We start from the raw sequence: 21,073 nt of genomic DNA on the forward strand, positions 1-21,073 counted from the left end.
CGTGCAGCACGCTGTCCGCCGCTGATTTGCACACATCGGGTCGGGGCAACGTCACGACTTTTGCCCATTGTACCGATGCGGATTGGCTGTCTGTGAAGTAACGACACGCCACTCTACCGATTCAGGAAGAGTGCAATTTCACATTTTATACATTTGAAGTTAGTGATGCTTTTTTTTCCCTCATGTATGTCTAATCGCTGTTGTTTCAAGATGTGCGATACTGCATTATGAGAAGTAATGATGACTCACTACATTGAGGAAGAAATGTGCAAGCCTTGTGTAGTGTGCGTGTGACTAATTAGCTCAAAAGCAAAGGGTGTTACATCAGATTGACTGTGTTCCATCAGTGAATGTTCGTGCAATTATGGTTCAAGACCCACCTTGAAAAACAAGCAGCCTGCAATTAGTTGACCATCAAGTTTTAACATGGGCCTTCTCTAGACTACTGATTTAGTGATCATATTGATGTGTATGTAATTATTGTGTATTCAGCAGGCCACAGCCCATATCAAACAAAACTACATACCCTGGATGTTCTAATGCAATCAAATTTCAAAAGTCTAAATAGGTCAATGTTAGATAACTGGTTTCCAAAGCCACAAAGACAAGTCTATATGAACCCTCTTCTGTTGAAGTGGCAAACTTAGTCATCATTAGTACTTGGTATGGCAAGCTAAATATGAGCAACACAATGAGAAAATATTCTTATTACAACAACAACAACTACCAATTGGGTGATATTATTTTTTTCCAAAGCAAATCAGCTTGTGTCAAGATGTTTTGTATAATCAAGGATGATGCTTTATTCTGTCTGCAAGATATGCATTCCTGAAATAAGTATTGTTTTTTTGTTTCAGGAAGATTATTGAAATGACAAGAAAACTATTTTATTTTTATTTTGTTAGCTTCTTTTAAATTTAAACAAGAGAGAAAGAGGCATGCGCTAAAAAATAAAACAATACTACTACATTTCAGGATTGCTTGTCATCCACTGCTCTGGATTTGAGTCAAGTCTTAAGACATACATCAAACTTTTGAGTCTTGGAATAATAATTGATTTCATGAAGTAATAAATACACAAAAGGGTATTATAAAGTTACAGGTCAAAACAATAACAACCTCAATTAAATACAATGATAATAGCAAATGCAGTGATTAAAAAAGTAATTAGTATGTGAAGATACATCAGAAGCCATGATTTTGTTAAAAGTATTCTGAGGGCCATAATAATGTCACATATTTCAATTGTCATATTCTTCTCCTGCACTACCTTACATTAAACAAGTCCTAAATGTGAATCTTGAACATGATATCAGCAGGTGCTCTGCAGAATTCACTCTCCCGTGACATGTAACTTAAATTGCATGTACGTAAGGGGGATAATAGACCTTTAAATCACCAAAGAGTTTATTTGTTCAACTGTATTTGCCTATCCCTGGGATAGAGATGATCTGTGTTGAGATAGGCATAATGCTCAGCACTGCACAAACATTAATACTGCAATCAAAATGAAAAGAAAAGAAATACATTTCTGACAAAAGAAATTAAGAAGAATTCCCCTATTCTTCATTAAAATGTGTGTTTAATGGATAGGCTAAAGCGCAAAGTCTAAAACGCAAACTACAATGTCACAGATTACATAAAGCAAGAAAAGTAGTACAAATAAAGACAAAAAGACAACCAAGTTTCCACATAGTTAGTTGTAAACACGGTTTGCACTTTTTGACAATTAAGACATATCAACCCAATAAAAGAAACAGGGATTTGTAATAATTTTTTTTTAAAAATGGGAGGATCGCACCACAGACCGTATATGGATAACACATGAGAACCTGGTGCGACCCCTACCGGCGGAGACACAAACAGGCACCAAACTGATGACGTGGTCTGGTCTGTCGTTGACCAGAGCAGCAGTATGGCCGACCAAAGCAGGCAAATTAAACTCGCTGCAGCTAAGAAAAAGGTAAAGTATTTTACAACTGACCCGGTTGATTAACACCAGATGAACTGTTCCTGTCTCTGTTCCGTAGGTTTGCGTTGCTGGTGTTTTCCTTCGTTTTGTGACACATTTCTTAACGGAGCATGGGTGTTGTCATTACACGTCGGCCGACCTCTGCGATATTGCTTGTCCCGCCTCTCTTGCTTCTTTTGAGGCTTCAATGCGCAGGAGACATCGGTGCTTCTTTTGGGCCTCTATTGGTAGCATTAACTTTCCTAGATTATGCTGACTATTTTTGAGCCCTTGGGAGTTTTTTAAATCATCTTACACCGTAGCTAGTCAGTGAGTAACTTAACTCACTTCCTTTAGCCAACGGGTTTATGTGTCTTTCCAGTTAACGTTAATGTAATTAACGTTATGTGGTGTTTAGCTAACCTTAACGTGCTAGCTAGCACGTTAGCTAGCTAGCTAACTAACTAAGGCAAGTTAACGTTAGCAAGCTGGCTAACTAATGAATAGTTTGCTCTGTATGAGTGTAAAGGATAACAGCTGCTCGACAGCTTTCTGTCTTTTCTGTAGGATGGCACAATTATATAAAGGAATGGTTAACAAACAAACACTGAGCTCGCATTGAAGCACAGTGAGAAGGCTAGAATGACGGGGACTGTTTTGACAGCTGACACCCGTCTTCCCCGTCCTGCTGTGTGCTTTAGAGCTAGTCAAAAAGATGGTCTTCTCAGCTGTGAAATGTTAGCTTTGGGAAATGACTTGTCTGCATTCTTTGCTGACCTACACTTTGCATTGCGATGTGGTTCAACCCCACAGTTTACTGCAAGTTATCAACTTAATCTTGTTTGGTTTAGCAAGTCGTTGACCAAGTATGTCAGTGACAGTCAATAACTTGTTGTCTGTGGCTATGATTTTCACTCTACAATTAAAACTGGATCTTAGACTAGCTGGGAGAAGAGTGGGAGCAGTACATCCCTGGCTCATCTCGGATCATCTCCCAATTCAGTTGGCTTAACAAGTCGCCCCAGTGGTTAGCGACTACTTGTTATCATCAATGTCTCAGTAGATTGGAAGTCAGGGAAAATTGCAAAGGCCTACTGCAAGATTTGTGAGACAAGGTAATAAAATAAAGTGTAATGTTGTTATAATTGCTCGCTGCACTTTTTTACACATATATTGTTTCCTTTTCTCATGTGCTGCTCAGCTGAAGGAGTTTCAGCAGAAGAGCTCCCCTGTTAGTGTGGGAGGAGAAAGGGGTGGAGGAGGAGGAGGAGGAGGAGGAGGAGGAGGAGGTGGTGGTGGTGGTGGTGGTGGAGGAGGAGCAGGGGCCAAGAAGAAGAGGAAGTTGAAGGGACTGAGCCAACACGATGCACCTTCAACAGACAGAAACTCTCCAGACAATGTAAGTTGGTCTCAGGCGGTCTTTCCATACATTTACACGCTTCTCATTTAGTTAGTCAAATAACTTCTGTTTGTGCTTGACAGGCTTTCTGTGTATGTATAATGTATATTTTCCAGGACAGTTTCAGAATTTGTATTTTAAACACTGTTGTAGCATGAGAAAGCATTTTAACTCACTGGTAAGTTGGCTTGCTGCAATAGGCAGACAACATTCATTGTTTTGTGTATTTAAATGGTTTGCACACCTGCAACATTTAAAAAAAAAAAAACAGTTTTATAGTAACTTTGGGCTTGTGGAGCAGTATAAACCCAATTTGAAAAAGACGACAAACCACATGCTTGTGGACAAAATATTTTACAGTTCGTTTTATCCAAATGGTAATTATTTGTAATGGCCTGCTTGCTCATTGATCACAAAATATTTTGCCGTTTGGAATGAAACGGCTGATTTACTATCAAGTTAGCAAACACATGCAGTGCCAAGAACATAGTAGCAGTATTGACACTTTATCCAAGAAAGAGAAGCACACTGGACAAGAGACGGAGGTAGTGACTATGGTTATAATGCAGAAAAGTTGATATATTTTCTCAAATTTACTTAATCATATATTGAATAGTAAAGTCAATATATATCATACATACACTTAATTTTTGTCTTAGCTATAACATTTGATATAAGTATGCATTTTAAAGTAATTATTTGTGTAAACCGATCAGTTTTGAACATTGGTTTGTGTAATACAAACCTTATTTTGTTGGGCTCTTTTGAAAAGATGTGTTGTAAAAACACATTCATACTACATGCATCTTTATGCTTTTAAAGTGTTGCCATCCTAACTAGCAGTCTCTTCTCTAGTCTCTATTAATAGCTTCTTGTTTAATCCTGTATGCTGCTCTAATTAGGGACAGAATGTGGACAGGTGTATAGGGACCGACTGATCCTTATAAAAACAGTGATGTTTATATTATTGGTAAAAATGGATCATCATAATCGTGAAAGCGCTGAATCACTCTGTCAAAATTAGTATTAAGACTTATCCAAATTAGAAAACACCTTTGGGTTATGTGTTTTGGCTGGTGAATTTTGGTATGCAACAATAAAAAGTAATAAGATTGGTTCAATTGATTTAATTTGATTATTTGCTGCTTGTCTCTACAAATGTCTACATTTAAAGATAAAGCATTCTCTACTTCTGTGTGGTCTTCGCTTTGTGGTATGCTTTATAGCTCTTATAAGCAACAAAAGAGTGTCCAGGAGGACACATAGTTACAGTAGGTAAGGTATGTGACTCCAGCACAGAGCATTCACACACGCGACTGTCATTCAGGTCAGTTTTCCACAGACAATTTTGGACAGTAGTTTTCTAAGCCCGGTTGGAATCTGGGCTAGTTACAACTCTTGAGTCTCGTTGTTTGTTCTGATGCATTTCTTTTATCAAAACATGTTTGATTGTTGTTCAAGACTATTTAGACTTCTGTAATCTGAAGCTGGATAATAGATGCTGGCAAAGGCCAAATAGGGTTCAGTTTTAGGGATCAGAGCCCAGGAGACACTTGACGATCACTGACTTGTCATTGATGATGATAATTCATGTTGTTAAGATTCCCATGGCAGCTTCTTACCCAAACATAGTTAGTTGGCCTTTAGGAAAGACAACACTAAATTGGCTTTATATGCAAATTTGAGTGTTTGGCAAATCATTATTGACTTGGCACAGGTTAAGTGTGCTTGCAAGGGAAGATGCAAGGAAGTTAATTGTGTGAGACCTGATTGTAGAGGAAGCTGAAGCAATTCTACGCTGCCCCTGCATTCTTATTCAGAAGTAAGTTGTATTTGCATTAGTAATATACTTTTTATTCTAATTTGGGTTATTCTGATGCAGGCAATATTTTCTGACCTCTTGGGCAGGGCATATTACCCTCGGTTTCTCCTTATTACACACCCTAGTAGTCACTTTTAAACCTCCTCCCCGCTAAGTTTTCTTGGAGCAGCTTCCTCTCTGTGCCAGTTTGTCACGTTCTAAAATCGTTCTCTCCCCTTTTACATCTCTTTCATTTTCCACCCTTGTTTCTTCTTTCCTGAAGTTTGACTGTTTTCTGAAAGCACTTAGTCAAACCAATGGAGTAGTCCTACCTCCTTATGGCAACAGTAAGGTGAGCCTCTGTCTCTCTCTTTCCCTTCTTTGGTTTTACCCTACCTGTTTTCTCTGTCTTTGCATCCTTCTGCTGTCAATAGCTGCTGCTCATGAAGCATTCAATTGTATATCTTGCTTCCCCATTCTTGGCTCAAGTGCACGCATTCTTTTTTTTGTCACACAGACAAGAAAGCATGGGATGGATTTGAGTGCAAATTCTTGCATCGTTACTTAAATCTCTGTCAAGAATGCATTAATGGTTAGGAGGTTATGGTTATCCCAGTGTTGTTGGTGGTCTTCTAGTTCACCATCTTATGTAGAAGTGTGCACAGTGTATGAGTCTCAGAGCTGCATGGCTGTGTTATCTGCATCTTGGTGCATAAAGCAGGCATACTTCTGGGAAAACAAGAAATGTACGTGTTTCACTTTAACTGTCTTCTTATTGCTAGGTTTGTGTTTGTTTGTTGTTTGTTCTCTGCTTGATTTAGATGATTACAGATGTCTTTCTTGCATTAGCTTTAAAGTCAGAGTCAGTGCGAAAGAGATGCGTTATTTAATTTGGCAGTCATTCAATTCAATGTTGTAATTTATACAGCATAGTCTTAGTATTTCCGTGCTTTCATTCTATGTTTCAGAGAGCCGTGGGTAACGATGGTGGAAAACAGTGGGCATTGTGTAATGGTTATCTTGCTACAGCTGTCACCATAAGTAACAGAGCCATGCTATAGGTGCTCTGTAGCTATTGACCACAGATATAGATACTATCAGAGGCCGTTCATTTTCCTATTACACTGTTATTTCCTCTTAGACTGGACAACCATGCATTAATCTGGACATATAAATGACATAATTGGGTCAGCTGAACTGTAACATGACAAGATTCAGTAGAGTAATCAAGTTATTTCCTTGCACCTCCAAAGCATATACAGTTTGAGACATCATTGTGGTCTTTCTATTTGTTGTTTCTTCATAACTGCTCTTGTTCTTGCCATGAAACCAGTGTGTGCATTTTTTGTGTATGTGTCACCTCAGGCCTTTGCTGACATGGAGGCCATCGGGTCTTCAGTTCCTCAGTTGCTGGAGGACCCAAAGGGCGAGCTGGGTCATGGCTCACCTGTGTCTAACCTTGCTAGCACTAATGCTGCTACTAACCCTGAGTCTGTTGGTCACAACACTGACCTCCAGGTGTGTCTCTCTTTCTGTCATTTTCTCCCTCTTTGTCTTTCCTTCTCTAAAATCATATAGTGTCTTATCCTTCTTACTCTTGTATGTCTTTCACATCTAAGATTATATGCCAAAGCATTTTTACTGATAAACAGATTTCTTTTTTCTTTGGGATGTGCTTTGTCATCACGCAAATTATTTCAATCAAATTGTATCACATTCTTTCGGTTGTCCTTCTCTGCCTGTTTATCTGTCTACCTCCTAACTCCTCTTTTGATCGTCCTCACTTTCTGCAGGACTATCCCGATACCAATGGCAATGAGAGTTTAACGGAAGAAAATAGGTGGGTTTCCTGATTCCTCACTGCCTGTGACACACCCTTGAATCTGTTTATGGAACACACACCATATACAAATCATGGCACATTTGCAGTTAAACACTGTTTAAAATATGTCATTTATGTAGTTATCATCAACACATTAAATATTGTGCTGCACGCAAGAGACTACTTTAATGTCATAACATTTGTCATAAATTAGGTATAATAAGCAGTACTACTGTGGCCATTGATTACTAATGCAACATGGTAAACTACATGGTTAATGTGTGTGATTGATTATTTATGTCTGTTATCCTGCAGACCACTGTCTTCCACAGAGAGCCTGCGACAGCTCTCACAGCAACTGAATGGCCTTGTCTCTAAGGTACAATTTTAGGACCGCTAATGCCCTGTCTGTTGCACACACACACACACACACACACACACACACACACACACACACACACACTTGTCATTCAGTGTTTTAACAATAAAACACCATCACAGATTTCATTTGAGGTGTGTTGCATCTATTCTTAGCAGGAATGTACAGGCTGTCCACAATCACCTCAAGCACACTGAATGCATCAACTGGTGCACTAACTTTATATATTTCCTCTGAACTTGGTTTGGTTGAGTTTTGCATAGTCAGCAGCAAATCTCAAAGTATGCTTTTTGTCAGGTTTCTGAGACACAGTTTACAGTGACCTTTTATCTGCTGAGTAACAATATGAGTATTATAAACATGTATAATTGCTGCTTTAGTAGTGGGTATTTCGTAAACATAATAAGCACACTGTTTTATAATATATTTGAGACAAATGTATGTTTAGTCATGATTGCCCCACTTGGTTGTGAAATGCAGGTGTTATAACTGCTGACTAAACCGATTGATCATCTGCAAGGCATCCAGTACATTTCAGCTTTAAGCTCATAGAGACAAGTCATTTTTATTGAAGCATGTTATAATTCTTCTTATGAATGTCTACAGAAACTTTGTCATAGATTTTTTTATTTTTTTTTATTGATTGTGATGTTATTACTATTGAGGGCTTGAGGCTGACCTGTCTATACTCTTGACATATGATTATATTGTGTTGAAAATGCAATAATGTGTTTGCCTGTGTCATTCTAGTCATCTGCTGCGTATGTGAATGGGGACAGTCCACCTGTTGGTGAGAGGGAGCTGGAGGTAAGATAGAAATCCAATATGTTCTATCATCAGAAAGCCAAAGTTAGAAGTCAGGATACAATAGTTTGTTAATACTATTTAATTTACCAAGTGAGCCTTGAGTCAAAATGTATCATAATGTGATGCGATCAATGGCGGTGGATGACCGTTTAGATGCCTGACAAAGAAGAAACTAGCACTTAGCAACACGACTCTTCAAGAGTGGTCTTTCTGTTGAGGGCTGTAGAAAAACTGCCTACGAATTCTCCATTCATCAGTTTAACAAACATGTATTTTATGGTATATTTTACTATAATTTCTCATTATTGAAAAACACATTTTTACTCCGCTTTTAAAAGTGTTATTGTATTCACATCAAAAGTCTTTGTTTGACTTTTGTCACAAGACCTCATCCTTCTCTTCTGTTTTCTTTTCTTTTTTTCCCTCCTTTCCCGGATGCATGTGTGCACGTGATAGGGTCGGAACCAGGAGATGGCAGCCGCCCTGGAGTCCAGCGAGCTAACAAACTCTCAGTTAAATACCAAGCTAGACCAGCTGGTAAGAAGCTGTGTGTGTGTGTGTGTGTGTGTGTGGGGTGCTTTGTGTGATTGTGTGGTTATTGGAGGTTCCCTACAATACCACATCAGTGTATGTACTATATGCATTCTGCATGTCATCTTGAGAAACCGCACACTGGTAGAAGTCATGCATGGATTACATGTTTTTTTTATTTAGTAGTTTGGTTGACTAAAATGCTTTTCTACAAGGTGTAACAACTGCATAAAGAACAAGATGGACACACTTCTGTCAGAGCTTTCATAACCTGATGGCAGATGCCCTATTGTAGCACACTAACTAACTAACTAAGCTCAAAGCTTCAAATACACTTAAACGGTTAGCTTAACATAGGTAACAGAACCAGTTTATCATTTCAATACTTTGTGCTATCCCTATCGTGTCTGGCCTTTTTGCCAGAGTTATGTTTCTAGGGATAGAGTTGCTGCAGGGGTGATGAAAGAAATGTCAGTCTTTCCCAAACTTATATCTATATCCTTTTGGTCTGGCAGACACAGCAATCTCAGGGGCTCTCCGAGCAGCTACAAAAGGTAAACGGGATGTTTTTTTTCTCTGTCTGTTCGTTCCTGTCTTAATTTAATCAGTCTACTGAATGTTTACTTCCTTTCTGTTGATTCATGAACTTTGCTATTTTTCTTCCTTCAGGAGCGAAAAGAATTTGAACAGAGGTGTTCAAAAGAGCAGGGAGCCATGCGGGAGCAATTACAGGTAACCTTTTACCCAAACGCATACAAATTTGTTTAATAGTGCATTTTTTTAAATGTCTGAAACTGTCATCGCAGAATATTTTTATTAAAAGCCTTATTGTGCTGCATGTAATGTATCGGTATGAATTTCACAGCCCATGGTGTCACCCTGATATAAAATGTAGAGAAATGTGATCTTGAGAACATACCATGATGTGGTCTGTAGCCAGGTTGAAGGACTGAACTGTACTCTCTATACAGTTGTATTTAGTTAACGTTGTTATTTAATGAGGGACTTTATATAACATCATAGACATTATCTAGTCCCACATTGTTGTTTGTCGGTCCTCTCCCAAGGTTCACATCCAGACCATTGGTATACTGGTATCAGAGAAATCAGAATTACAAACAGCACTTCAATACACGCAACATGCTGCACGGCAGAAAGCAGGTGCGTGTGTTTTATAATCAGCCGAACATGCATTTGAACGAAACGTTTTCATTCTGGCAAGCCCTTATTAACCAGTTTGAATGTGTGTCTGTGTGTAGCTGAAGCAGATGAGTTGAATAACCGTCTGCAGGCAACAAAGCAGAGAGTGTCAGAGCTGGAGAGAACTCTCTCTTCTGTCTCAACACAGCAGAAACAGTTTGAAAAGGTAACACACTCTTCATTAATTACTCCTACACAGAATTCATAGAAAACAAGTTTCATCCAGATACAGTATATAACATGACACACTTGAGTAACTCACAATGAGCCACCTGCTTGTAAAACAGACCAAAACAGCCACTTAAAAAGGCATATACCTCCATTCTACATGTTTAAATGTCTATGTAATGTGTGTTTGTTATTTTTAATACATTTTAATTTTTGTCTCCAGCACAACAAAGAGTTTGAAAAGGAGAGAGACAGCCTGAGGCTAGAGGTGTTTAGACTACAGTAAGTCACGTTGCCTTGGAATACACAAGGAGACATATGTTGTGACATTTCCACAGCAGAAGATAACTAGTATTTAGAGTCCATTCAATTATTTGCAGCCCGACAGATGGCACACGCAATTCTCCAAGTCCTGTTAAAAGCAGGTAGGTAAAATGAACAATCTCTGCATATCTGTGTGTTCACAGCAATTTGAGTGAGGAGTCGAAGCAGCAGAAGTCAGAGCTGTCAGAGCAGATAAAGCTGAGCACACAGGAGAATGGAGCTATGAGGCTGGAGGTGGAAGATCTTCGCAAGAGACTCGAGATTGCTGACCTCATGTTGCAACAGGTGCATTAAGACACAGGCACAAAATGTTTCAGTACATCACATATTTACTGATGTTCCTCTTAAAAATAATAGGAAGTGTTGGATCAACTTGACAGCAAAAGCCAATGTTTGGGATTTGTTTCAATCTCAAACCCTAAATGTTTGTTTGCAGACAGATGTGATGTTTTTCCATGTATTTACCTGCATTTCACTCCAAATGTGGTCCCTTTGTTATCTCCAGTGCTCCAATCAGTCAGATCCCACCAGTGTCAACCAGCAGGTCCAGTTACTGCTGGGAGAGAAGCAGCAGCTGGAGGAACATAACCACCAGGTCTGTGTACAAGGACCTTTCTCTTACAGTTATCTGCATGTGTCATGTGGACATTAATTTAAAACCTTTTGAGTTGGTTCAAGATGTGTTGATATATTTTTTAAAGGGTGTTGCTCTTTTAGCAGATTAACTGTTATTTTATTCTGGCGAGTACCCCTGCAAACATTGTTTCTAAAAACATATACCTTAGCCACAGTCATTGTAACTTTCCTGTTCGCATTGGCATCAAATGACCCATGAGATGTCGTCGACCTGTTATTATTGTCTTGTTAACACCATCCCCTGCTCAATGTTTTTGATGTTGTAGCTGATGGAGTCAATTGCCCAGCTGCAGACGGAGAGGGATTGCTATGCAGAGCAAATCCAAGAGGAGGGTCGTGTATGGAAGGACAAAACGGAACAGCTGCTAACACAGGTGAACTATATAGTAACATCAGCATAGACATACGGTTTATTATAGCTTTGAAAAAAAGAAATCTTTATGTTCTTTATTGTTTTCTTCATTATTTCTTTGGTATTAAACAAATAATTAATTGTCTGTGCAGGTGTCTTTGGTGGCAGAGGAGCGGGACAGAAACATTAGCCTTGTCCAGGAACTGGAAGACAACATCACAGAGCTAAAAAATGCTGCAAGTAAGAGGCTCACACATGCGTGGTTCTTCCTTTTCCCAGCTTTTTGGCTGCTCCTTCCTTGAGCTGCCTATTTACCTTTGGTAAATAAGCTGTATTTAAATGAATGGAATGGGCTCCTCTTGTCTTACAGCAGTGTACAACTGATAAGGTGCTTCTGTGATTAAGCAGAGCTAACTTCAGAGGGAAAGAGGACTGGAGCACACTAATGTGCAGCCAAAATAAATGGTGCATACAGATGTTTGACACTATTTTTAACGAGAGTCGCCGTGTTCATTACTGCACAAACATTTGTCTTTTAAGGGCTGTAAATCAATCAGTGTGCTTCAGGCTTTTTTACTTCATAGTAAAACTTACTATTTTGGGATGTTTTACTTTTATTGTAAGTATTCACATATCTTAAAAGTAGAAAAACCTAACAAATGTTTTTTGTGTATGGTCATATTTATTTCAACATAACCTTAAATGCTTCAGTATATATGAACTGTAGTATTCTAAATACTGGACACAGATACTGCAGTTTGGTGTATATAACCTGATAACTGTCATCTTCTTCTCCTCCTCCTCTTCCAGTGTTGTTGTCCCAGGAGAGAGAGGCCCTGGATAATGCAGAGCCTCAGTCCTCGGGGCCATCAGAGAGTGAGGTGGCTCTGCAGGAGGCCCTCAACACTCTACATCAGGAGAAAGACGCTCTTATCGCACAGTACCAGGCACAGGTACGAATTTCATTGACACATTCTTGAGCAGTCGGGTTTTAGCTAATATTTAGTTAATGTCTTTGATTTTTATGGAATTATATGTGATGTGCAGATTCTTAATGTGTAATGGTCATTTGCCTATAACATTTGAAAGGTTCAGCAATTGATTTGTTTTTCTACACAATGTCTGAAAGATTGTTAGTAATCTTAGTTTTTTTTACTTTGGAAAGTTTCTCTAATCGGCATCTAATATTTCCCCCAGCTACGAGATAACGAGCAGCTGAGCCGCCTGTGTGTAGAGCAGGAGACGCGTATGGGGGAGATGGAGCGGCAGGTGGAGAGACAAGTCCAGGAGGGAGACGACCGCCGGCGCATGTTGGAGGATGTTCAGTCGGACAAGGCCACTATTAGCCGTGCTCTCACCCAGAACCGAACACTGAAGGACCAGCTGGCTGAGCTACAGAACGGTTTTGTCAAACTGGTGAGGCTGAAAATCGAGCTGTCCATCTGTGCTTTATTAATGACATTTTAATTATTATTTATACTTTTGACTCTGTCATACGTTTTTTATTCTTCTTACAACCATCTGGCCTGCTTGCCTTAAATACATTTTGTGTCTGAATGTAACCTACATGTCTTTCTTATTTGGTTATTGTTCTACGGTTTGAGTCATTTCTCTGTAACAATAACTTGACAAAGGTTTCACACATTAGGAAAGTACATAGCATAGCAAATATTATCTCAGAGGGTGTGACTTCCTGTTGCTCCTTCATTTGTACAGACTAATGAGAACATGGAGCTCACCACTGCCATCCAGTCAGAGCAACATGTGAAAAAGGAGCTGGCTCGCAGAATGGGGGAACTGCAAGAGAAACTGCACGACGGCAAGGAGCAGGTATGGCTAAACACAAAACACTCTCAATGACAAACCGAATTCTGCATGTTACTTTTTCTTATATATGTTTTTAGGGATTTTTTAAATATTTGTTGTCTGCCATACACATACTCACACAATAGAAGGAGATACAATTATTTGTTTGAAAATGCAGTCGTTTTCTGCGTCATCCTGGTATTCATTTTCCTCTTTGTTCCCTTTTTGCTCCAGCTGGAACAGAAAAGTAAGGACAGCCAGGCTCTGCTGGAGCAGAGGGACCAGGTAGTGGCCCACCTGCAGCAATACTGTGCGGCCTACCAGACCCTGGCCTCAGAGAGGGAACAGATCCACCACCAGTATCTGCAACAGATCCAGCTCATGGACCGGCTGCAGCACGATGAAAGCCAGGGCCGTGTGCAACTGGAGATCAGTCACAATCAACTCAAGCAAGCGCAGGTGTGTATTATTTCCATTATTTTCTTAATACTTATTTTGTTCTGCACAACTATTGTGAAGTTCACAAAGAAAATGTAAACGAACAAAAGCATAAATGCTCTCAACTACGACAGGGACTTCAGACACCCGGCAAGAAAACACCCGGCAAGAAAACATTTTCATGTCGTTTTTAATCACTCTCTGTCTCCCCCTACAGGAGCATTTGGAAATGTTAGTCAAAGACAACGATCAGCTTAAGGCTGAGGTGAAGGAGCTGCTCAACAGCTCAACTCTGGTCACATCATCCAGAGACCAAGGTGAGTGTTATCTCTAAATGGTATATTGGTACTTGCCTTTGTGCTCTTGGAGCTTTTTCAGATTTAATTCTTCTCACATTCTCAATCTTGTCACTTAGGCGATGGAGTGGAAAGCCAGTCCCTGCAAGAGAGCCCAGAGAAATCCTCCTCCATAGTTATCCCAGAAGACTTTGAGAGCCAGAAGGAGATGGTGAGGATGGTGATGAATGTTCTTCACAAAAAACAAGTTTGAAGTTGACACTAGCATGATATGTCTGGTGCTGTGTCAGTTTAAATACAGTAAGTAAAAGATCTAATACAGAAGTGACTTTAAAACCTAAATGATGTCAGATACATGGTATACTACATATGAGGCAAAAGTTTTTATTGTTCTTATTCACCGTCCTCAACACCACCCTTTCTTCCCCGACAGGAGGAGTTTATTCGTGAAGCTTTGGCTCAGCTGGAGGCAGAGAGGGACGAGGCCAAGAGGCTACTGGAGGAGGAACACAGGCTCCACATGGCAGCCAGGCACCAGGCCGCCCTGGCCATCAGCCTTGAGCACCAACACCACGGCCACACACCTGATTATGATCATCACGACCACGATCACACGGAGGGCCAACGTAGTCACTGTGAACACAGTCACGAGCATTCAGGTGAGGAAGACTAGATGGTTTGTTTGTGTCAGCGTGCCAATGTTTTTACAATGAAAAGTGTTTCTAGAATAGGGCAATGAATGTGTGTTACTAAAATCATATTTATATAGTTAGGCCTGATTTATAATCTGTAGTTATTTATGATTATATTGATTATTCTTGTTTCTGGAGTGCATTATCTTAATCTGCTGTATACTCTCCTCTTCCTAGAAGGAGGAGTACCGGTGGAAGTTCATCAGGCCCTGCAAGCTGCCATGGAGAAGCTTCAGCATCGTTTCACCTCCCTCATGAGAGAGAAAGCTGACCTGAAGGAGAGGGTGGAGGAGCTGGAGCACCGCTGCATCCAGCTGTCTGGAGAGACAGACACTATAGGTCAGAAAGAAGGAGGTTTTTGTTGTATTGCTTTATTTTTAGTCTTCATCACTCTACTAATGAGTTACTACATTCTCCGTCTTCCAGGGGAGTACATAGCTCTGTACCAGAGTCAGCGGGCCATCATGAAGCAGAAACACCAGGAGAAGGAGCAATACATCAGCATGCTGGCCCAGGACAAGGAGGAGATGAAAGTACTGGAGAGCAACCTTTTTGTTTTGAAAATAACCATCAATGCAGGCCGTTGTACTTCCATACGATGTTCGTCATGATGCATGTTTTTGCTCAGTTTTCTGTCATTGTTTCGCCTTTGTCCATTAGGCGAAGCTGGCAGAGCTGCAGAATCTGGTGATGAGGCTGGTGGCTGAGAGGAACGACTGGTACAGCCGCTACACCGGAGCTGTGGCCCGCGTAGGCACAGTGAGCCCCGACCTGCTTCCTGTTGGGGAGGATCACCCTCACCCGGAGCACCACGAACACACACATCTTGATGCTTTCAGTGGAGCAGGTAGGAACAACCAGTACTAATGTGTGGGCACTCCAGTGGGGGTTGAGTGTGGTCCCTCTCGGGCTACATCTACCCAACAGGTTGAGTTGCTGTTGACCACATTTACATCAGACGGCAGTATTTACCTTAATCAGGATGTCAGAGTAAAGGGGTCACGCTGGATTTCACTGCACAAACTAAAGTCAGCAGTCAGATAATCCATGTAAATGATATCATTGTTGTTTTTTTGTAAGAATTCAAACACCACTTGCGGTAATAAAAGTAAGAATAAAAGTCCTTAAATTGGGTCTTGTTCATATTCAATAATACGTCACCATGCTGGTCTCTTCCCCTCTCTGCTGCAGAAGCCATGGAGATCATTCCTTTGTCAGAGCCCACCACAGGCCTGGAAGGCCCCCCCTCGTCCCAGTCGCTGTCGAGCGGGTCGGCCCAGAATGACTCCAAGCCCTTGGGGCCCAAAGAGGACGGCACAGCCCAGCAGATCATGCAGCTGCTCCAGGAGATCCAGAACCCCCAGGGAGCACTAAGATCACCCCCTTTCCTCGGGGAGAACCCCTGCATCCCCTTCTTCTACCGGCCTGACGAACAGGACGAAGTCAAGATCCTGGTGGTGTGAGGTGTGGCTGTGACTGAGGTGTGGATGTGACTGAGGCTGGTGTGCGTCCGTGTGTATGTATATGAGATATTGGACAGTCTGGGGAATATTAAATGCCACAGTATACCCGTGTTTGTAGCTTGTTGATCATACTCACAAACACTTTTCAAGAAATATGACACCCTGCAACATTAGTCACAGATATCTGAATGTCTTTGACCCAGTTACATTAACGTGCCCCCCCCCCCTGCTCTGTGTGTTGGCATATGGTTAAAAGGAGTGTATTATCTATTTTTCGTTTTTATGGGGTTCTTTGTTTATGATGCTCTTCCACAGGAGTTAACCAGTATTTCGTAGCGCAATCTAATTATTCTCCATACCACCATTTTTAAATCACTTTTCCCCTCTCCCATTTTACACACAAGTGCAATAAAAGGGCCATATATTCTGAACGCTAGCTGATACAGTACTACAAGAGCTGTCAGAAATGTGTGCAACATCAGTGCAAATCTCAGTTTTACACAATTCACTGTACAAATGCCAAATAAGAGCATCACGTTTGAATGTAATAACCCGAGTATTTACCCGTATGTTTGTGCAATGTGAGGAGAGCTGATGATGGCGAATGGGCGCACGAGGAGAAGAGGTGCAGAGATGTAAGTTGAAGTCAGATAGAGAAATGAGGGCACAGACTGGCCTTTGAAAAGTCAAGAGTTTGCTAGTTAGTTACATGATAAGATTCAGGAAGACAGAGGCAGGTGTAATAGATTGGTACTGTTCCTGTTTCTCTACCTTTTTTGTCTTTTTCCTCCAAACACTGAAAATAAGTCTCATTTTTGTACAATGTGAAATGTTAATATATGTGTGTGTTGTGATGTCAAACATCCTGTTCGACTGAGAGAAGTCACCGCTGTTATGAAAAGGTGGTTTCTAAAGTCATTGAGGGGATAGATGCAATTTATAGATCCCATATAAACATATTTTAGCATTATTTTCAGAGTGTAATTCTGATAAATGGTAGAGCTTGGGCTGTTGTGCTTTGGGCTGCTTTCCACATTATTGTTTTCTCTATCTTTGTCATTAGCCTGATAGATAATTAGATGCAGTGACTGGAGGAAGTTACAGGAAGTACGGTGTTAAAAGGCACTCCTAAGTCGTCGCTCTTCTCCAAATACTCTCTAACCTAAGGCATTTGGCTGGCCTCATCAAAAATGTCCACACTATTTCATTTCCTAATTTAAATTTGTTTTTTGGGGGTTTCTTTTTGTTTCTCAACTGACACTATTGATATGAGCCTGTTCTTTTGTTACGTTTGCTTGTATTTCCACATATCAAAGATGAATTAATGCACATCCTTTACAACTGGACTGAGTTTACGTGGTGTGTAAGTGAGTGATCCAAACTGTTTCCTCTTCAGCCGAAGTTGCATCTGTTGTCCTTTTTTGTAGAGTTCTATCAGATTATGTAAGTATGATTGCACTAAAACTGTACAAAGCCTCTCTGAGGAATCTGGTTGTACAGCGACGTTTCTACCATCGAGCCCCTTCATGACTTCTGTGGGGGAAAAGGGGAATCCTATGACGCCACAGTCTGAAGCTGAGGGTTCCAGTTGAAGCTAATTAATTTAATTAAAAGTGTGTTTGTTTGTGTGTGCAGTGTTGCACTCAGAGGGGTAATTGTAAATATGAATAGAAGGTGAAATCCCAAAGTTATGGGACCACTCTGAATATGAAAAAGTCTTTCCAAAACTAGTCACAATTGTTGTATTCATATTTTGTAACTCTTGTCTTGGCCACACTTGAGTAAATCTCCTTCAGGCCTTGAAAACAAGAACTTGTGTGGGATCCCAACATTAGAACCTCTTTCTTAAATGTATGTCTAGCTTGAAGGGAGAGATGCTCATTTTCACAAATGTAGATTGGAGGATGGATTGATTGACAACTTCACTGTCGAGCCTTTTTTCCGTTTGCAACTAGCAACCAAGAGGTACGCCGTCACAGCTCACTTGTGTTCCATTTCAGATTAATTTTACGACAGAGGCCTCTGGTTTTTAAGAGTCTTCCCATGGTTTTAATATGCAAGGACGGGGGGGGGGGGGGCATACAGAAATCCCAGTGACTGCTTTTTGAGGTTTTTTAACCTCATTTGGATGTCTTTAAATTTTAAGATCCTCTCTGTTTACGTTGAGGTAGAGGACGCGTGTTCAATTGTTAAATAGCACACTTGATATTTATCACCAAATGCAATGGGGCAGAAGGCATTAGTGCAGATTTTGGTCTTTTAAACATATTATAAAAAGGAAAATGTAATATGTGGAGGCCATATGTGCTTTTTACAGGCAAAGTAAACGGTGCATTAAACCCCAACATTGTGTTAATAACAGGGTTTTGAATACATTCACTTTAATCATTCTTGATTTTCCTCGCTTCTTAGCATTCTCTCACTTTTTGGTTTTCCTTTTTGAAAAATGCCACAAAATAAGATTTATTTTTCTTCCTTTTATGTTTTTCTTTTTTTTTGGTTAGTCCAAAAGTCGAACAACAATAAAATCCTTTTAGTGTTTCGGGGCTTGTAAAATAACAATTAAGACAATGTTGATCAAATTACTTCCCACTCTGATTCTCTGTTAAATAAGTTATGCGTGATGAAACGAATAGCAATGAGAAAGCATTTATTGTCTTTACAGTAAAAGTAAAGGTGGTGTATATACTGTAACTGTGTAACATATTGTATATTCATAATGCCTGGTGTGTGTGTGGGGGAAAAGCTGCTCTGCCATGTTTACTGGTGGTGGGGACTATGTGTCGTTGGCGGTTATTGACTGGCTGTGATTTAATACAAAGATTGACTAAAAAAGAGAGAATATTCTATTTATTTGGAATACGTTAGTATCGCATCTAATCAGTTTAAAAGTAAAATAGAAGTCATTTTTGGATGGAAATGAAGGATCATTCAGAGAACTGATTTGTTCGAGGTTTGCTTCTGATGGAAGCTTTCTAATTTGTTTTCCTCGAGTAATATTTTCTCCCCTTCTCCCGATTAAAACTGATCGAGCAACTTGAACACGTGTCTTGATTTCTTCATTGTTTTGATCCACAGTTTGGCAGCAGAGATACAGCACAATGATGCTAATGACATGAGCAATGGCTCCACGTGACTGAGCCAAGTAATGGAAGCATTCAGGCATCGTTTATTTGATTTTTTTTTTTTGTTCATCCTTTTTTTTCACTGTGACAAAAGGCCTCAGTCATCTCGCATAAGCAAACATTTATTTGGTAGATTTGGATTTCAAAAATTGTAAAAAAAAAGGTATATTAACATACTCTAACAAGTGCCTTTATGACTTAATTACTTTACGTTGGATGTTGTAGACAGATTTTCATTATTGATTCATTTGCTGGTTATCTTCTTGATTGCATCGTTTGATCTGTTACATTTCAGAAAAAAGTGTAAAAAGTGTCACAATTTTCTAAAGACCACGTTTATTCCAAAAAAACATGTTGCTCTTTCTGATCGAGTATTGAGAACAGGGGTGAAAAAAAACACATTTGAGAAACTGAACATAATCAATTATTTCAGCTCTATACATGGATGTCTTTGTTTCTTTTGCAATTAATCTCACTTTGGTTAAGAAGTACTTACAAAGAGAATTGCATTCATATTAGCCTCAGTTGTTTGTGATTAGTGCTAATTGCAAAAGAATTTGCAAATGAATGGAGATGGACTTTGGTAAAATATGTTCAGCCACTGGAGATGCTAAGAAAAAATGTATTGCTGGCAAAAACGTTGGGCGTAGGTTTCAAGGAGTTTCAGTAGGCCGTAGTCGATGTGGTTGATTTCAACATATTGACCCAGAGAAACATACATTGCACCTTTTGACCTAAAAGGTAAAAACATTGTGTAGAACACCCTAAATACAGTATCAGAGGCTGTAGACTAAATCAGTTGTTTTTGTTAAAAGTTATTTTAAAATGATGTTCCCCATCCTCACTAAATCCAGTGTAGCTCTTCTGAATTATGTTTACCTCCATAAAGAGAAGAAGAAGAAGACGACGAAGAGGAAACTTCAATGAGTACACTGAGGTTTTTAATGTGTTGACAAAGCACAGCGGTTCTGCAAGATGGAGTCATCGTTCCATCCACAGCACTTAAAACAAGATGCAGGACCTGGTTGCTGCAGGAGTTCACACATTCACACACTCCCCTTCTGCCCTCTTACACACACAGAGACAAACAAGAACAACTAAAGACAACTCCAGATAAAGTAACAAACAACCTGCTAATGTCCACATTACACACTTGTATACGTTTGTCAAAGATTTCCTGATACACATACTCATTTATTCATAATAATTTAAATATTCAGCAGACTAAATTCTCTACAGGGGAAGTACAAGTCCCATATGAGGCACCACACATATACATTGTAACACAATAAGATATGTCCATAAACTATTTACTTTTAAATAATAAGTAGAATATGCTTTGTTGTTTTTCCGTTGCAGTTGTGGAGAATTCAGATGCACAAGGGCTCACATAAGTAGTTTCTAAGTGGCTAAAATGACATCAGTTGAGGTTTTTGTGGATGGTGGGTTAGGAATTTTAGTTTGGGGTCAAAATACAACACACTGACGGGGTGAACCGATGGGATGAACTCACAGGCTCTCAGACAGCGATGTGAGGGTGAAACAGGAGGAGCGTATTGATTGTGTTATGCATAGACTGTGGCTGTTTTCATGTTCTCACTCACCCCCGTGACCACTGAGAGAAGGAAGAAAAAGAAAAGGAGGGGAAAAAACAAAAAAATAAATAAATGGCAGATCATAAATGTTGGTGAATGCCGAGAGTTTTCCTGTCAGTACATCAGAGGATTTAATGCATCATGTAATAGAAAGCTGAGGGACACACTTTCCCATTAGGGACCTCATCCCCTCTGAATAAATAAGATGTACAAGAGGATATCGAACAGTCTTAGGGTGCAACCCAGGCCACATATTCCCTTCCTCCTAGTAAAAAAGATGATCTGATT

The 21,073-nt window shown here is 39.9% G+C and overlaps 1 protein-coding gene across 1 annotated transcript; it reads left to right on the plus strand.

Annotated features, from left to right (window-relative positions):
* Nucleotides 1-1,857: 1,857 nt before the first annotated feature.
* golga2 (golgin A2) lies at nucleotides 1,858-19,107 on the plus strand. The gene is made up of 27 exons (XM_034546381.1): nucleotides 1,858-1,963; nucleotides 3,153-3,350; nucleotides 6,517-6,669; nucleotides 6,945-6,991; nucleotides 7,289-7,352; nucleotides 8,103-8,159; nucleotides 8,616-8,696; nucleotides 9,206-9,244; nucleotides 9,360-9,422; nucleotides 9,758-9,851; nucleotides 9,950-10,056; nucleotides 10,282-10,340; nucleotides 10,526-10,667; nucleotides 10,888-10,977; nucleotides 11,285-11,392; nucleotides 11,523-11,610; nucleotides 12,181-12,323; nucleotides 12,568-12,786; nucleotides 13,087-13,200; nucleotides 13,411-13,635; nucleotides 13,832-13,931; nucleotides 14,030-14,121; nucleotides 14,344-14,569; nucleotides 14,780-14,941; nucleotides 15,029-15,135; nucleotides 15,263-15,449; nucleotides 15,794-19,107. The coding sequence occupies exons 1-27, from the start codon at nucleotides 1,916-1,918 to the stop codon at nucleotides 16,063-16,065; spliced, it is 3,285 nt and encodes a 1,094-aa protein (XP_034402272.1). The 5' UTR covers nucleotides 1,858-1,915; the 3' UTR covers nucleotides 16,066-19,107.
* Nucleotides 19,108-21,073: the final 1,966 nt, after the last annotated feature.

The sequence above is a fragment of the Cyclopterus lumpus genome, chromosome 12 (assembly GCF_009769545.1).
Source record: "Cyclopterus lumpus isolate fCycLum1 chromosome 12, fCycLum1.pri, whole genome shotgun sequence".
NCBI lineage: Eukaryota > Metazoa > Chordata > Actinopteri > Perciformes > Cyclopteridae > Cyclopterus > Cyclopterus lumpus.